Source organism: Neoarius graeffei, chromosome 18, assembly GCF_027579695.1.
Source record: "Neoarius graeffei isolate fNeoGra1 chromosome 18, fNeoGra1.pri, whole genome shotgun sequence".
NCBI lineage: Eukaryota > Metazoa > Chordata > Actinopteri > Siluriformes > Ariidae > Neoarius > Neoarius graeffei.
Window position 1 is genome coordinate 24,396,404 of NC_083586.1, and position 19,118 is coordinate 24,415,521.

The 19,118-nt window shown below is 44.4% G+C and overlaps 1 protein-coding gene across 3 annotated transcripts; it reads left to right on the forward strand.

Annotated features, from left to right (window-relative positions):
* Nucleotides 1-8,404: 8,404 nt before the first annotated feature.
* Nucleotides 8,405-18,802, forward strand: rnf175 (ring finger protein 175). Of its 3 annotated transcripts, none has more exons than XM_060899453.1 (9): nucleotides 8,405-8,489; nucleotides 10,751-10,788; nucleotides 12,056-12,197; nucleotides 13,611-13,765; nucleotides 13,877-13,984; nucleotides 16,823-16,943; nucleotides 17,244-17,377; nucleotides 17,691-17,792; nucleotides 17,950-18,802. In XM_060899453.1, exons 1-9 carry the CDS (start codon nucleotides 8,469-8,471, stop codon nucleotides 18,068-18,070), a joined length of 942 nt encoding a protein of 313 aa, XP_060755436.1. In that variant the 5' UTR covers nucleotides 8,405-8,468; the 3' UTR covers nucleotides 18,071-18,802. The 3 variants fall into 3 exon arrangements, with proteins under 3 accessions (XP_060755436.1, XP_060755437.1, XP_060755438.1); XM_060899454.1 differs by having other exon boundaries at nucleotides 8,420-8,661; XM_060899455.1 differs by having other exon boundaries at nucleotides 8,420-8,661; nucleotides 10,755-10,788.
* Nucleotides 18,803-19,118: the final 316 nt, after the last annotated feature.

Consider the following 19,118-nt stretch of genomic DNA (forward strand, 5'->3'; position numbering starts at 1 on the left):
CAACGGGTAGCTGTGAATATCCCCATGCACACACAACACCTTCACCCCTTGTGCTCCCCCCAATGCCTCGTCTTGCACCAGGCTTTGGCGGATTGAGGTCTGATTGCAACCTGAATCCACCAACGCCTGATATGTAGCCCCTTGTACACTTACCGGTATGCGATACGCTCCGGCCCGATCGAGGGCAGCCTCTGGTGCATCGGGGATCCGCACCACCGCCCCCACTTCCATCGCTGCACACTGTTGCTGCAAGTGGCCCGGTTCCCCGCAGCGCCAGCAGACCGGCCGGGGCCTTCCCTCTGCAGCTGTGTTCTGGGGCTCACTCACCTGAGGGGGGGGAGAGACAGACACAGAAGGGAGAAACGGGAGGGCACCACGGGTGCGGCGGGCTGGCTGGGGTGGAGCCGGCCCCCGCCTCCGCGGTGGGGGAATGGGGAGAGGACGGGACATGGGAGGAGGGGGGAGAGAAAGAGAGAGAGAAGAGGAGAGAGAAGCTGATGACGTCCACTGTCCTGCCGCCGGAACAGCCGCCAGATGATCCTCCACCAGTCCCATGGCCTGATCCAGCGACGCCGGGCGGTGGCACTGGACCCACTCCGCGGTTCCGGCTGGTAAGCGGGCGATGAACTGTTCCAGCGCCACCTGGTCGATGATTCCCTCGGCGTCGCGATCTTCGGCCCTCAGCCACCGCCAGCAGGCATCCCGGAGCTGCTGGCTGAACGCGAACGGGCTGCCGACTTCCTCCATCCGCAGTGCGCGGAAGCGCTGGCGCTGCTGCTCCGGTGTGCGCCCCACGCGCTGGAGGACAGCCCGGCGAAGATCGGCGTAGGCCAGCCTGCGGTCGGCGGGGAGCTGTAGTGCGGCCAGCTGCGCCTCTCCCGTCAGGAGGGGGAGGAGGCGCGCCACGCGCTGCTCCATCGGCCACCCCGAGGCTTCGGCGACCTGCTCGAACAATGTGATGAACGCCTCGGGGTCATCCTGCGGGCCCATCTTGGTCACGGTGAGGGGAGACAGGCCCGCAGCCGGGGCGCTGGTGGACCCTGCCGCTGCGAGGAGACGCCGGAACGCCTCTCGATCTTCCTGCTGGGCCAGCACCAGGGCTTCGAAGCGGCGCTCCTGCTCCTTTCGGAGCGTGACAAGTGCCTGGTGCTGGCTCTGCTGAGCCGTGGCGAGGGCGTGGACCAAGTCCGCGAACGGGGAGGATTCCATGGGGCTGCTGTGTTGGTGCGCCACCTTTTCCTGGGTTTCAGCACCACTGTAGCGAGTTTCGAGTGTGGGTGGAGCACAGAGGACGGCAGGACAATGCTTGGAGGCAGATAAATCTATTTATTTTAACAACTTTTCAGTCTAAATATTTCCTTCCATACACACACACACGCACACTTGTCTGGTCCCGGGTTGCGCTCCCTCTCCTCTCTCTCTGCCTCCTTAAATAGGGAGCGGTTACTGGGAAAACACACACACAAACACAGGTTAATTATCCGCAGGTGTCGCGATTCTGCCACTCACCTTCCCCGGCTCCACCCTCCTGTCACAGACCGGCGCTTGACCACGCCCCCGCTGCCACACCCTTCTTGACGCAACCCTTTCCAATTTATCCGGGCTTGGGACCGGCACCAAGAGTATGCTTATGCACCCCCAGTGGCTGGATTAATGTTACCAAAGTGTCAGTAATTTGTATAATTTGTTGTGATGTGTAGTGGACAACACATTTTGATTAAGGCTACTCATTTAGGCGAGGTCATCAATTCTGTGATGGCTACAATTTAGGCTATGGGAGATAGGGAATCATTTGTATCCTCAATAATAATAATAATACCTTGAAATTGCTTGGATTGAAGTAAACTGTTTATTGAAATTGTGTTGTGTGTTTTGTATATTTTTAAATACATTGTACATTACTAGTCGCATATACAGTAATTAATTTATTTACTTTCATGGGTCTAAAACATCTATTTCAGCTCACCTACAATTTCTCATCTCATCTCATTATCTCTAGCCGCTTTATCCTTCTACAGGGTCGCAGGCAAGCTGGAGCCTATCCCAGCTGACTACGGGCGAAAGGCGGGGTACACCCTGGACAAGTCGCCAGATCATCACAGGGCTGACACATAGACACAGACAACCATTCACACTCACATTCACACCTACGGTCAATTTAGAGTCACCAGTTAACCTAACCTGCATGTCTTTGGACTGTGGGGGAAACCGGAGCACCCGGAGGAAACCCACGCGGACACGGGGAGAACATACAAACTCCACACAGAAAGGCCCTCGCCGGCCACGGGGCTCGAACCCGGACCTTCTTGCTGTGAGGCAACAGCGCTAACCACTACACCACCATGCCGCCCCTCACCTACAATTTAAGAGTCTATAAATCTAAACTATGTACCCATACCAGAGATTTTCACATTGTCTTTAATTAATGTTAACCTAAAGCAGTTGCAGAATCGGCCTACAGTGCACTCAGTGAGGAAAATCCCACTTTTTATGCAATGCATGATCAAAATACATGAAAACCAGACATGTCCCCCCTTTTTATTACAAAGATGAAAACATTAGATATTTTAATGATATTTTCACCGCCAAACTGAAAATGCCCCCAGTTTTCTTCTCAGAATTCTGGTCACCTTAATCTTAAGCTAAATTAGTACCAAGAACCCACTGAGCTCTATATAAAATCTGGAGAGCTCATAGCCTATTACCCGCTGTAGAGATGAGTGAAGCCATGTGGCCACCATATTACCACTCCCGTAGCGTGTATTCGGCTTATGTGTTAAACTGTGGTATCCGATCAGATTTGCCCCAAGAAAAGTATCTCCTGATGTTATTTTCCTTTCATTACCTCCTCTTATTTTCTCAACTTTAGCCACATTCCTTACATATCTTTATAGCGCTCTCCTTCACTATTATTGTTTTTTTTCCTTTTCCAGTTCAGTGTCTGATCATTTTTTTGAATGGCTCTTTTTTACTAGAGAGGTGGCTACAATTATCGACAATCCATCATTAGACACCTTTCAGATTTACCAATAAAAAACAATTTTACAAAGGTGAGTTTCAGTTACAACAGTTATTATTGGTTAATTAATCAACCGGAAGACCCCCCCCCCCGATCTTGTTGTCTGATGACACAGTTCGTTACCTGAGATGGAATTTTTTTTTAGCATGATCAGCTAAAGCTCCTTGTCGAAACCTACTTTGTTTCTTACTCTTTCATTTGACAGTCGCCATTTTGTATCTGTACACACGTTTGAGAAGTCACGTAAGGTGTCGATAATTCTGATCACTTTTATCCACCATTATTGATACCCTGTGGAATTAAGTCACATTTACAACTGTTTTGTATCAATCTTTGTGTAACAGTATTGAAGTAGATGAAGGACTTTAAAAAAATAAACGTGCTGTGATTTATAATAATTTTTTTCCAATTCATAACAGAATGGAATGCTTACAGAATATTTGGAATCCTATTGCAATCAATAGAATTAGACCAGAATTAAATTCCTAGCATATAAAAAAAAATTACATGCTTGAAATAGTCACATTTTTCTCTTCCATTCAGAAATTTTTTTTTTTTTTTGCAGTTTGTTGTAAATGTCTACCACATATTACAATATCAGTAGACATTTTCTATTTTGGTTCGAGGAATGACGTGCGACCTTTGACCGGGATTTCCATGTGGTTACAATATCAATTGCCTGTTGACATTTATTGGTAAACTACAAAACTAGAAATTAATGCAAACAACAATGAATGATTAACAAAATGTGATCTACGAAAATACTTAGAAAGTGGGCAGAAAGTGGAACAAAAAGATTTTCTGACGCAGGTTAAACATTATCAGTTCATTTGTTTACAAACATTATAATTACTTCCTCATTTATGTAAGCAGCGACATCAGTATATTTATATAAATATATTTTGTACTAAATATAAGTCTGTGTAAAACAGATTTTAAATAAAAACTATGTTAACTTAATACGACATACCGATTTTTTTAAAAATAAATAATCATCTGGGTGTCGATAATTGTGGAACGGTGTCACGTGATCTGATATGCTAAGTAATCGGGAATCAACCCATTTTTTTTCAGTGGAAGTTTGAGTAATTATTCATGCACAATTTCCGTATTGAAAGTGTTTTGTACTTTTGCAATGGCGAAAAGGTTGTTAAGGTGTCGATAACTGTAGCTGCCACTCAAGTGGCATATACGGTAATTAATTTAATATATTTACTTTCATGGGTCTAAAACATCTATTTCAGCTAACCTACAATGTAAGAGTCTATAAATCTAAACTTTGTACCCATACCAGAGATTTTCACATTGTCTTCAGTTAATGCTAACCTAAAGCAGTTGCAGAATCAGCCTACAGTGCACTCAGTGAGGAAAATCCCACTTTTTATGCAATGCATGATCAAAGTACATGAAAACCAGAAATGTCCCCCCTTTTTATTACAAAGATGAAAACATTAGATATTTTGATGATGTTTTCACCGCCGAACTGAAAATGTTCCCAATTTTCTTCTCATAATTCTGGTCACCTTCATCTAAAGCTAAATTAGTACCAAGAACCCACGGAGCTCTATATAAATTCTGGAGAGCTCATAGCCTATTACCCACTGTAGAGACGAGTGAAGCCATGTGGCTGCCATATTACCACTCCCATCACGAGTATTCGGCTTGTGTGGTATCCGATCAAATTTGCCCCATAAAAGTATCTCCTGATGTATTTTCCCCCTTTCATTACCTCCTCTTCCACTTTAGCCACATTCCTTACATATCTTTATAGCGCTCCTCTTCACTACTATTGTTTTTTTTCCTTTTTCCAGTTCAGTCCTTGATCATTTTTTTAATGGCTCTTTTTTTACAACTATAATAATTTTTATGGATATTATTTCAGTTTTTCTCTTATACAATTTATTTAGTTACTTTAATTATTATACCAACACAAAGGCTGTACAATACTTCCTTTCTATTTACGACAGTTGTTGAAACAGGATTATTTTCTCATGTTATTTGATATTTAATCAATTCACATTTTGTCAATTTGTGCAAGTGGGTGTGACGTGTAGATGATCGACATCATCAATTGTTTTTAGCCTTAGGTAAATGAAAATAACTACTGACCAAACTAGAACAATAACATCTCTCTTTTTATTTGCATCCCTCACTGCCATCTGTGGTTGGTAGAAGAGAGCAACTGGACTTGCTTGAAGATTCTTGAAAACGTTTCGCCTCTCATCCGAAAGGCTTCCTCAGTTCTGTCTGACTAATAGGGAGTATCAGGTATTTATCTTCTCATGGATTATCATAGAATCCAAATCAGAATGCTGATGGCTGCATTGTAGGTGGCTGATAAAAGATGTCATAGACCCCCATCTCTGTTCACTGATGGTCGTTCCAGGTTGACAAAAATGAACGATCCTCTCTGGCTAAGATGTCTGCCAGTTTTCTGGAAGTCCTCTCATACTCCCTCACCAGTCGAAGGGAACTCATCCCAAAGTGCGTAGAAACATATTTGTGAAGAATCTCAGTCATCCAGGTACATAGTAATCTGTGGTTGGTAGAAGAGAGTAACTAGACTTGCTTGAAGATTCTTGAAAACGTTTCGCCTTCCTCAGTTCTGTCTGACTAACTACGCACTTTGGGATGAGATCCCTTCGACGGGTGCGGGAGTAAGGACTTCCAGAAAACTGGCAGACATCTTAGCCAGAGAGGATCATTCATTTTTGTCAACCTGGAACGACCATCAGTGAACAGAGGTGGGGGTCAGCCACCTACAATGCAGCCATCAGCATTCTCATCTCATCTCATTTCATTATCTCTAGCCGCTTTATCCTTCTACAGGGTCGCAGGCAAGCCGGAGCCTATCCCAGCTGACTACGGGCGAAAGGCGGGGTACACCCTGGACAAGTCGCCAGGTCATCACAGGGCTGACACATAGACACAGACAACCATTCACCCTCACATTCACACCTACGGTCAATTTAGAGTCACCAGTTAACCTAACCTGCATGTCTTTGGACTGTGGGGGAAACCGGAGCACCCGGAGGAAACCCACGCAGACACGGGGAGAACATGCAAACTCCACACAGAAAGGCCCTCGCCGGCCCCGGGGCTCGAACCCAGGACCTTCTTGCTGTGAGGCGACAGCGCTAACCACTACACCACCGTGCCGCCCATCAGCATTCTGATTCGGATTCTATGATGATCCATGAGTGGATAAATACTTGATACTCCCTATTAGTCAGACAGAACTGAGGAAGCCTTTCGGATGAGAGGCGAAACGTTTTCAAGAATCTTCAAGCAAGTCCAGTTGCTCTCTTCTACCAACCACAGATTACTATGTACCTGGATGACTGAGATTCTTCACAGATATATCCCTCACTGCCATTTCTGCCTCAGACTCTGGTCCTTCTTTCATTTAGGTTCTTGAGGCTAATTTACTCAGTTCATTTTTCTTTTTGAATTTCAATATCAAACATGTCTAGACTTTTTGTTTTTTTGCTCTTCCTATAGGGGGTCCATGCAAATAGCGCTGTGCACACAAGTGTAAAAATGATCACACCCTAGCTACCAGTACTCACAAGTGAAATGTCCATCAACAACCTTTGACCTGCCTATTTGTATAGTTCACTGCTGCACACGCAGGCATTTTTCTTCTAATTTTTCTAATTTTCAATGTTGTGTAGCTTCCAGTGGTCTAACACTCACGATGGGAGTGGTAAGATGGCGGCCAGCTGGCTTCACTCTGACAAGCCTATGAGCTCTCCAGATTTTATCTCGAGCTCAGTGCGAGAGCCACTAGAATACCGTATTGGCTCGAATATAAGACGGTGTTTTTGTTGTAAAAAATCGCTCTTAAAAAGGGGGGTCGTCTTAGGCTACGTTTACATTAGACCGTATCTGTCTCGTTTTCTTCGCGGACGCACTGTCCGTTTACATTAAACCCCCTGGAAAAGCCAGGAAACGGGAATCCGCCAGCGTCCACGTATTCAATCCAGATCGTGTCAGCTCCGGTGCTGTGTAAACATTCAGAATACGCGGATACGCTGTGCTGAGCTCTAGCTGGCGTCTCATTGGACAACGTCACTGTGACATCCACCTTCCTGATTCGCTGGCGTTGGTCATGTGACGCGACTGCTGAAAAACGGCGCGGACTTCCGCCTTGTATCACCTTTCATTAAAGAGTATAAAAGTATGAAAATACTGCAAATACTGATGCAAATACTGCCCATTGTGTAGTTATGATTGTCTTTAGGCTTGCCATCCTTCCACTTGCAAGTAGTAAGTGATGTGCGCTGGGATCACACACACAGCGGCTCAGTCCCGAATCACTGCTTGTTCACTTCACTCGCGCGCTGTGTGAGCTGCGCAGGGCCGGAGTGCGCACCCTCCAGAGGGCACTCACTGTTCAGGGCGGAGTGATTTGGAGCGCAGGATGCCTGCGGAGCCGAGCGTATCCGCGTATTGGTGTTGCTGTGTGCACGGTTAATGGTTTTAGTGTAAACGCGAATCGTTTTAAGAACATTCAATCTGATGATCCGCTGATTCGACGTAATGTAAACGTAGCCTTAAATTCGTGGACTAGACAAAATGCCGCCAAAAACGAAAGTGAAAGTGAGGACAGTGAGAGTGAGCAAAGTGAGGCTGAGGATCTCTGTGCTGAGTAGCTGTAATTTAGCAAACTACCCTTTCCATAGTTTCAGTTGTTTATTATTGTAAACCTTAATGTATTGTTTAATGCATTGTTTAAAGCATTTGCACTGTTCTGCAAATGTATTCCATATACCCGTAGGCTATGGGAAGTTAATGCATTGACATTCTGAAGTTTATGAACTTTCAATCTAAACCTGACAAATTTGTTGAATTAATGCAATTTAAATGTTTTAATTTGGCTTGTCTAGTAGCCTGCAGTTTAGCCTCTTTTTTTACTTCTATGAAAAGTGTTCACGGAAATGAGACTGAAATGACCTCTATTTAAATGTGAAAAACAAAAGCCTCTAATTTTAAACAGAATTTTGAAATAAATACGCTTTATATGAATGAACATTTGGTCTTCAAAAAACTTTTTCCCCAAAGATGAACTTGGAAAAGGGGGGGGGGGGGGTCGTCTTACATTCAGGGTGGTCTTATATTCGGGCCAATACGGTACTTTTCGAGCATCCATGAGACTTCAGCCTGTTTTTTGTGATTTCACGCCCTCTTGCGGCTGTCTAGGTGGAACTCACTACAGGGGACAGAAATATGGATCTGTCTATGTAGGACTTTTATTTTGAAACCCGTAGTCTAGCCGGAAGTTCATATCCGCTTGAGGTGCAACATGTTAAAGTTCCCGCCCACTTTCGAGGGTGTTTATGTCATATTCCATTCCTCATTTCGGTGATGATGATCTGCAGATCAGCGGTATGAAGAGGAGGAGGAGCAGCAGCGCTCTGATGTCTGTAGTTAGATCAGATGACCGATTATGGCTGATCTTCACCCGCAGGTAGCATCAGACACTGCACTGTAAATACCCCTCTCACCCCGGGGTAGGATTCCGGGACGGGTTTATTCTGATGCATGATATTACTGAGCTCCGGTTGATGAGTTTATTTTAGAGGAAACCGGATATCCGGTTGTGTGCAGTCGTTAATCCATGTGTACGTGGCGATAGCAGTGTAAGAATATTTCGATTGTTATTTTAGCTTTAAGATGTAACATTATCCTGAAACAGAGCAGCGTTCCTGTTCTCTAAAGGAGTCTTTCCAGTGCTCACACTGCAGCCCTGACACTCCCCCAGTCACACCCCCTCAGCGGCCTGCTGTTCCAGAAAAACAATCAACGACAAGCAGACTTACTGTTACCACCACAGAGCTGATTACTTTCCTGTAACAGCACGCTCCCAAGAGTTTTATTCCTCCGACACCACAGCAAATTAACAATGATTACAATTTCTAGATGATAAAAAAAACAGATCGTGCTTTTTATCCATTTATAGTTACATGTAACATTGTGAAAATGTTAGTTCCTGGTGTCACTTCTGTTATAGCAGCTATAAACATCCATCTATCATCCGTAACCATTTATCCTGTGCAGGGTTGCGGGCACGCTGGAGCCTATCCCAGCTGCCAATGGTGAGAGGTGGGGTACACCCTGGACAAGTCACCAGATCATCGCAGGGCTGACACATAGATACAAACAAGGGAGTAACTTTGATTTTGACATTGGTGGGGACACAAATGTGACCCAAGGCAGAGCTTCTGAAAGGTGTTTTTTTTCCCATTAGCAATCATAATTTCATGTTATGCAGATCTTATAGGTTAGTGAGGGCAGCCGTGGCCTAATGGTTGGGAGTTGGTCTTTGGATCCCAGGGTTGCAGGTTCAAATCCCACCCTTACCTCTCCATCCATGGCTGAAGTGCCCTTGAGCAAGGCACCTAACCCAACATTGCTCCAGGGACTGTAACCTAGCTCTGATGCATCCTGTCACGTTGCTAAGGAGTCGCAGCAATACTTTTATGAAGGGTTTCCATACATCAAAAGGATTTTCTTGAGTTTTTAAAGCTCGACGGAAACCCTGCACTTACATTCTTGACTTTGAAGAAGAATGAACGAATGTCTCGTTTCTTGGGAAGGGGGCCATCATCCATGATACTCAAGTCAGCATGCAAGTCGTAGGGCAAGCATGCATGGACATCGAAGTCCAGCTCAATTTGTAGGCTGACGGAGAGTGGGGGGTGCGTGGGGTAGGTCAGGTGTGTACGTGTAAGATACGGGGGGTTGATGGGCGGGTAGTCACGGCTGCTGTGGGAAGTGTGCTGCTTTTACAGCAGATGGAGTGACAGCTGGAATAGCCAACCATGTAAGTTAGCGAGAAACAGGTAGCTAATCAGAGAATGATATCTACGTTAGAGGGGGGATTATTAGCAGTGTCATACATTTAACCCTTTGTGTGCCATATAATCATTGCTCAGGTTAGGACATCGGTTTTATTGATCGTGATTACACAGTAGCGGCTGAATATTGGTAGGGACACGTCCCTAGCGTCACTACCCAAAATTACGCCCTAGGATACAAACAACCATTCACACTCACATTCACTGTCAATTTAGAGCCACCAATTAGCCTAACCTGCATGTCTTTGGACTGTGAGGGAAACCCACGCAGACTCCACACAGAAAGGCCCCCGTCAGCCACTGGGCTCAAACCCAGAACCTTCTCGCTGTGAGGCACCAGTGCTAATCGCTACACCACCATGCCACCTCAGCTATAAACAGTGAACCAATAATAAACAGATGAAAACGTATGTAATCGTTGATGTCGTGAAGGAGTCTCCATTGTCAGCACTATGTATCAGTCAGATGTGAAGCTGGAACTTTACGCTTTCTGGCGTCTTCAGGATAGAGGAGTTTACGCTTCTTTACGGTTTCTTTGGAACACTAGATTAACCGCTGCATTTTTTTTGTCTTATTCATTTCAAGAGAGAATAAGGAGTCGGGAGGGAATGACTGTTTATAGCTGCTATAACATCAATGAGAACAGGAACGAACTCATCTCAGTGACGTTCCACAACGTTAATCATAACTATAAATGGGTAAAACATAAATCATTGAGAAATTGGTGAGGTATAAGAGGAATAACGCATTTCAAGGCTTGCTGTTATCGAAAAGTAATCAACAGCAGTCTCATGTTGGAGAAAATATGTCTTTCTTCTTATCTAAACCTTTTTAAACCTTATAAATAAAATTCTGTTTCCTGTTTATACAGGAAGATCTTTCAGAAATGTCCTACAGAGAAAACTGGAAGTAAGTTGCTTTTGTTTTCTGCAGTTGGTGTTTTGTTTTGTGTGTGTAATCATTTGACTCGGACAGACTCTGTTATGACTCGTTAAAGATAAAATAAGGCTTGGCTTTAAACGATCCTGTCTTCAGTCTGCATTTTGTGACGTGAGAAATAATTAATAATCTTTATGCTCTGGACTCAGAGAGAGATCTGATTTTTGACTGATGATTCCTGAGCAGAAGCAGCTTGTAGTGCTGGGTGTATGATGATCTTATTATTTTAATATTAATATTCTGGCCAGTTATAGAACCCTATGATTTTCTCAGATTTTTTTTTTTAGCTTTCTTAATTTTTTTTTTTAATTTTATACTTGCAGTCTGAGTGGAAGTGGCTTATTATTTTTGTATCTTTTTTTTAAATATACACATAATTTTTAATGTAAAAGTATAAATATTTTTGTTACCATTAACTCAGGGCGGCACGGTGGTGTAGTGGTTAGCGCTGTCGCCTCACAGCAAGAAGGTCCTGGGTTCGAGCCCCGTGGCCGGCGAGGGCCTTTCTGTGTGGAGTTTGCATGTTCTCCCCGTGTCCGCGTGGGTTTCCTCCGGGTGCTCCGGTTTCCCCCACAGTCCAAAGACATGCAGGTTAGGTTAACTGGTGACTCTAAATTGAGCGTAGGTGTGAATGTGAGTGTGAATGGTTGTCTGTGTCTATGTGTCAGCCCTGTGATGACCTGGCGACTTGTCCAGGGTGTACCCCGCCTTTCGCCCGTAGTCAGCTGGGATAGGCTCCAGCTTGCCTGCGACCCTGTAGAAGGATAAAGCGGCTAGAGATAATGAGATGAGACCATTAACTCAAGTATCATCAAACAGGTTTTATTCTTTATTTCTGGGAAATCCTTTATATCATGTAACATGCTGTGTGTATCAGAGAAATGCTTTTGAATTGATCTTTCAGATATTTTTGTCGCATTGCTGAGTCCTGGCTGATGGTAGACTTGCAGTGATGTAACGCTTTTTATTTCTGTATGATCCTGATATCCTCACAGTGTCTTCATTAAGACTTCATTATGCTTTTGTTGTCCTAATGTTCTGTGTGGTTATAATTATAACCCGTGACAGTGTAATGAGAAAAGCCTTTCTCTGGCCTTGATCCACATCTCTGAAACGAACGTGTGTACAGGAGAGTTCCCACGTGCACGCCCGTGTCGGGATGAGCTCATTACTGTGCATACTTTCTGCTCTGTATTTTATATGAGGGTTTATTACTTGTTTGTGTTCACATCTGTAGACTACAGCATGAGAAACTGCACGTTAAACACCGAGGTCATGAGGCCATGCACGCTGAGATGGTCCTGATCCTCATCGCCACGCTAGTGGTCGCTCAGATCGTTCTGGTCCAATGGAAACAGCGACACTGCAGATCGTACACCGTGAGTCTCTGTGGAACTGAGTGATTAGAAATGTCAGCTTCATAAAGAGCAGCATCAACACATCGCAGCTCTTTAATCATGGTTTATAAGATAAAGTGACACTGTGTGTTTATTGGCTCACAGTTTGTGATGTAGATCAGTGATTTGTTTGATTTAAATTCCACACATCCTGATTTGGCCTAAATGTAAAGTTGCTTCTCTGGACTGAAATTCTGGTCTGTGTGGAAATACTTTAAAAGTAGACGGCCTTTCGATTTCATAAAATCTGTGAAATTTAGTTCCCTCTGAAATTTGGTCATTGTGATATATGTTTATTTCTGTAATATCTCAAAAAAAAAAAAAACCCAGACCATTCTGTGGCTGGGAAGTTATTTAATTTGAGGGGATTCCCTAGCAAATAATGTGCATGAAATCGCTCGCTTTGTGCAGTCAAGCAGACAGAGGAAGTCCGTATTGGCATGCGCAGGTTTACCTTCTTATTCTTATTTTGGGCTTTACGGCCGCTGGCATCCACAGTGTTACGTTCCTGCCATCTACAGGTTTACCTTTGACTGTGCACTGACAATTACATCATTCTGTTGCTAAACAAACAGCTGATCACACCGAGGTGCTCGCTGACTGCAAATATTTATTAGTTTGGCCCTGCGTTTCCTTTCCTTCACAATATAACGTCTTTTCTTCTCGGTTTCCGTTACTGTAGTTGGTCTTTCATGTTTCGTTCGCACACTCACGTCCTCCATTTTTCTCTCCTGTTTCGAATTTGTATCCCACAATGCCTTGCGCGAATGGGGAAAGCCCACCACGTGATGCTTGACATAGTATCTTGAATTGGGTCACGGTGAAACAGGAAAAATTAGCGGAGAATTTAGGGCCACGTGGCCCTAAATTCATTAATTGTTCTAAAAAAACCAAAAAACTAATACAATTGGAAGTCTGTGATTCGGATTCAGTACCTTTCAGTCCACTAAACAAAAATAACTGGGTGTCAGGGGAAAATTCTTTTTATGACCTACACTTGAAAAATCTGAAAGGCAGTCTACCTTTAAGACTGAAGTGATTGGAAATGCAGTGCTTCCTCTGTAATCACAGAATATAAAAGAGTAAAGTGTGAAGAGATCTTCAACTACATTTCCCAGAATGCACTGCAGCCGGGAAGCACGTGATTGTTGTCTCTGAAATTTGTGACTTTTAATCTTGGAACTCCTGAGGGTTTTTTTTTCTTTGTCTCATAAAGTTCTGACTTTAGAATATCAGAATTTCCAAAATTATAGGTTTTATTTCTCGGAATATTAGCCCCTCCCTCAGCTCTGTTTTTTTTAACCTACAATGTCCGTAATTCACCGTCGTATTCAAAATGTAGTGCAAAATAAAAACGGAAAACAACTGCACAGGTGTGTGTGTGTGTGTTTGCAGTTAGTGACACTCCTGCAGATGTGGGTGGTGCCTCTGTATTTTACCCTGAAGCTGTACTGGTGGCGTTTCCTGTCCACATGGGGCATGTTCTCCGTCATCACCAGCTACGTCATATTCAGAGCCACACGCAGGCCTCTCTCTGGGAGAACACCCAGGTATGAAGAATAATCATCCATCTGACCGAATATTAGTGCATGTCTTCTAATAAAGTTAATGAATGTTCCAAGTCCATGTAGAGAAGCGGTGTTTGTGGTGTTGTTTTACAGGATGGTGTATAAATGGTTCCTGCTCATTTACAAGCTGAGTTACGCTGTAGGTGTGCTCGGATACCTCGCCATTATGTTTACTTTGTTTGGATTCAATGTTTTCTTCAGGTATGTGCACTCTGCCTCAGTATTAGACTTCAACAAGCTGAAATGGTCCAAATCAGAGGTGTCAGACGTACAGCCCGTAGGCCAGGACTGGTCCGATAAAGATTGTTTTCTGGGCCAATAAATAAATGTATAATTCCTGTTCTAAACTAAAATAATCATCTCATCTCATTATCTCTAGCCGCTTTATCCTTCTACAGGGTTGCAGGCAAGCTGGAGCCTATCCCAGCTGACTACGGGCGAAAGGCGGGGTACACCCTGGACAAGTCGCCAGGTCATCACAGGGCTGACACATAGACACAGACAACCATTCACACTCACACCTCCGGTCAATTTAGAGTCACCAGTTAACCTAACCTGCATGTCTTTGGACTGTGAGGGAAACCGGAGCACCCGGAGGAAACCCACGCGGACACGGGGAGAACATGCAAACTCCACACAGAAAGGCCCTCGCCGGCCACGGGGCTCGAACCCGGACCTTCTTGCTGTGAGGCGACAGCGCTAACCACTACACCACCGTGCCACCCTAAAATAATCATCTCATCTCATCTCATTATCTCTAGCCGCTTTATCCTTCTACAGGGTCGCAGGCAAGCTGGAGCCTATCCCAGCTGACTACGGGCGAAAGGCGGGGTACACCCTGGACAAGTCGCCAGGTCATCACAGGGCTGACACATAGACACAGACAACCATTCACACTCACATTCACACCTACGGTCAATTTAGAGTCACCAGTTAACCTAACCTGCATGTCTTTGGACTGTGGGGGAAACCGGAGCACCCGGAGGAAACCCACGCGGACACGGGGAGAACATGCAAACTCCGCACAGAAAGGCCCTCGCCGGCCACGGGGCTCGAACCCGGACCTTCTTGCTGTGAGGCAACAGCGCTAACCACTACACCACCGTGCCGCCCTAAAATAATCATGTGTACTGTAATTGAACAAAAACATTGGGGTGAAGAGCTATATGTTATTCCACTAGGGGGCAAAATAGAGCAGTAATCTCAGGGCCATAAACTCCGCCCCTCCCTAAATGTGTTACGATCTAATTCTTCATTAGAAAGTTAAAGCTCTTTTGCTGTAAATGTTCCAAAGCACAAATGTAGTGTTTTCACAATAATGTAGTCACAAATTTTATTTAGAACTAATTTTGCAACTAAAATAATTTTCCTCCTGCTTCAATATTATAGCCTATTCTGTGTCGATTTATGAAAAATAATTAAAATTAAGTCCATTTCAGTTCAGTAACACTGTTAACTGTGCGAATGTTGCAGGTGGAGAACACGTACACAAGCCACTGCATATCCACAGTAAAGCCATAATTCTGGAAATGATTTAGTTTGGTTATGAATAGCATCGTGTTGATGTGTTCAGTCCATTTGTGTACATTATTCCGATTGTAGCATTCGGGCAAAAGCTGATGAATGAGCACGTGTAAGAGAAATCTTTTCTGTGATATTCGTCACTAATCTGGTTTGAGTTTCCCAAAAGCATCTCAGCACAAAGATAATTGTTAAATGGTAGAGCGAGCAGCACAATAAACACACTCTCCTAGTTAAGATGCTCTTAGCGTTAAGATGCTTTTGGGAAACCCACCCCTGATTGTTTTGGTCCCTCCCACTGGAATGCAATGTGTGTCATTTGGTCGTAAAATGAGTGTGGCAGTGGGGGCGTGGTCAAGCGCCAGTCTGTGACAGGAGGGCGGAGTCAGGGAAGGTAAGTGGCAAGAATCACTACACCTGAGAGCAATTAACCTGTGTTTGTGTGTCTTCCCAGTGACCGCGCCCTATATGAGGAGGGAGAGCGAGAGCAGAGGGAAGTCTCTCCCGCACCCGATGACTTGCGTGTGTGTGTATGCGTGTGGCTGGGAGAGTGTGTGCGAAACTGAAAAGTTGAGCAATAAAAACGCTATTGTGAACCTGATCTCTGTTGATCCGGTGTGCGCCCCACGCGCTGGAGGACGGCCCGGCGGAGGTCCGTGTAGGCCAGCCGGCGGTCGGCGGGGAGCTGTAGCGCGGCCAGCTGTGCCTCTCCCGTTAGCAGGGGGAGAAGGCGCGCCGCGCGCTGCTCCATCGGCCACCCCGAGGCTTCGGCGACCTGTTCAAATAACGTGAGGAACGCCTCGGGGTCGTCCTGCGGGCCCATCTTGGTGACAGTGAGGGGAGACGGGTCCGCGGTAGGAGCGCTGGTGGACCCCGCCGACGCGAGGAGGTGCCGGAACGCCTGTCGAGCTTCTTGTTGGGCCAACACCAGGGCCTCGAACCGCTCTTCTTGCTCCTTTCGGAGGGTGAGTAACACCTGGTGCTGGCTTTGCTGGGCTGTGGCGAGGGCGTGGACCAGTTCAGCAAACGGGGAGGACTCCATGGGGCTGTGAGGCTGCTGTGCTCCAGATCCCGGGTTTCGGCACCACTGTAGCGGTTCACTATTGGTGGGTGGAGCACAGAGGACGGCAGGACAGAGATCAGGTTCACAATAGCGTTTTTATTGCTCAACTTTTCAGTTTCGCACACACTCTCCCAGCCACACGCATACACACACACGCAAGTCATCGGGTGCGGGAGAGACTTCCCTCTGCTCTCGCTCTCCCTCCTCATATAGGGCGCGGTCACTGGGAAGACACACAAACACAGGTTAATTGCTCTCAGGTGTAGTGATTCTTGCCACTTACCTTCCCTGACTCCGCCCTCCTGTCACAGACCGGCGCTTGACCACGCCCCCGCTGCCACAATGAGTTTGACACATCTGGTCTAAATGGATGTTAAAATATTAAATCAAGTTTGTTGTTTCCAGTTTTGATCATCAGCGTAAAGGAATTAAAGTGCCTGGTTTTGATTGGACAGGATCAGAGCAGAGGACTCGATGGATGTGGGCGTGGTCATGCTGTTCTATGGACTGTACTATGGAGTGATGGGACGAGACTTTGCTGAAATCTGCTCTGACTACATGGCGTCCACTCTCGGAGTAAATACTCCTCATTAAACATCCCTTCATTACATTAACATAATTTCATAACCTAACCTTTTATCATTTATTATTTTGTGGTTTGCAAGGAAGAAACCACAAGGGGATGTGCTGAGCTGGGAAAAATGATCAACTTCAGGGTGGGAATAGTAGCTCTGCTTCATCACACCTCCCTGTTGTTGATTATTTTCCTAATAACAGCATGACCCCAAGTGTTTTATTCCTCACTGTATGTAACCGCAATGTGATATTTCCTAAAAATGTGGAAATTTTCCATCATTATCCCGTTTTGCGTTTCAGTATTATAACCTGGGTGGAATGCCGTCTCGGAGTCTGTGCCATGACATATGTGCCGTATGTGGACAGAAGACTTTCGTGGACGTGGATGAAGAGGGCGTCATCGAGGACACGTACCAGCTCTCCTGCAGTCACGTGTATGCTACAAAGCTTTCGGGGTTTCAGGCTCATTCCACCACATGCTTCCATCTCATATTTCTGTAAACACATTAAAGTTCTGATGCTAAACTAAACGGAGCAGGTGTGTTGGGTAAATGTGAAACATACGACTGTGTCGTTTTTGGTTTTGGAAAAGCGTAACGATGATGTAATAAGGCACTCAGTAACGTATGCAAATGTAATAACGTTTATCGGCTTGTTGTCTTTACGAGGAGTCGAATTCTTGATTAACGTTCTCTGCTGTGGAGATTTGTGAACTGTTAAGATGGTGTAAATGCTGTTGGTTGACAGATTTCATGAGTTCTGTATTCGCGGCTGGTGCATCGTGGGAAAGAAGCAGACGTGTCCATACTGCAACGAGAAAGTGGACCTGAAAAAAATGATGAACAACCCGTATCCTTTATTCCATCAGATGAACTGATCCTGGAGTTTTTATACTATATTTATTTGTGTTATTTAAAGTTTGCATTCACATGAATTTGTGTGTATAGCTTCTGTAAATATAAAAGGTCTAGTTTGTTGTTTTTTCTTCCTTAAATGTGAGCTACAGCTGGGAGAGAACACACGTCCTGTACGGCCAGCTTCTGGATTGGCTCCGATACCTGGTTGCTTGGCAGCCTATCATTATCGGTGTTGTGCATGGGATAAATTTCTCGCTTGGTCTCGAGTAAAGTGTGATTAAAGTGCCATTCCACCATTAGATGTATTCTTTGGCATAAAATACAATATATTTTATGACAACATGCACTGTAAAAAAAAATCTTGTCAAATTTACAGTGAAAAACTGGCAGCTGTGGTTGCCATTTTTTCACCGTAAAAAATACAGTGACAGTGTATATGGCTTTACGGTAAGGTATATCAACACTTGTAAAAACAACAGTTTGAAAATGTTCAATTTTACAGGTATTCAATGTACAATAATCAATACATAACTGTTAATTTTACGGATATTCATTGTACAATAAACAATGATTCAAAATGATGGTTACAAGCAATGATCTACTAGACAGATATATATATATATATTTTTTTAAGAATTTTTTTGGGGGCTTTTTTCACCTTTATTGGATAGGACAGTGCAGAGACAGGAAATGAGCTGGAGAGAGAGACAGGGAGGGATTGGGAAATGACCTCAGGTCAGAATCGAACCCAGGTCCCCGGATTCATGGTATGATGCCTTAGTCAACTGAGCCACGACGGTGGGCATTTTTAAATTATTTTTAACAGGGCAATGATGTAATTTTAACTATCACATTCTGTTTTAGTATTACAGTTTGTCTGTGTTTAAACTACAACAATTTGTAAATTCTACAAAAAAAATATGATCAATTCAACATATTCTTACTGTTAAATTAACAGTGGTATTTGGTTAGGAGTTTTACAGTATATTGATGTAAATTACACACTGCTTCATTGTTTTTGTATTTACAGGTTTTTTATGTCATGATTTTACATAAATTCACTGTTAATTCTACGGACATTTTTTACAGTGTGACTAGACAGAGAAATCTTTTAGTTTCAAAATGATATATCAAACATAATTTTTTGACAACGACAAGTATATTAATTTTGCGACCAAAGTCACCTACCCTTTTAATTTCCGCGCGGTAGTGAAACGTGATGTCATCGGCAGGTTCCCCTTCTTGTGATGTGGCACAGATTATCAGCAATGGCGGATAGAACGCGATTTCCACTTGTCGATTGCTGTGCCGATATTCA

Coding starts and splice junctions, on each gene's coding strand:
- rnf175 (XM_060899453.1), top strand. CDS start 8,469: ATGGCTGATCTTCACCCGCAG. Junction 12,198..13,610: donor GACACTGCAGATCGTACACC/GTGAGTCTCTGT, acceptor GTGTGTTTGCAG/TTAGTGACACTCCTGCAGAT. Junction 13,766..13,876: donor CTCTCTGGGAGAACACCCAG/GTATGAAGAATA, acceptor GTTGTTTTACAG/GATGGTGTATAAATGGTTCC.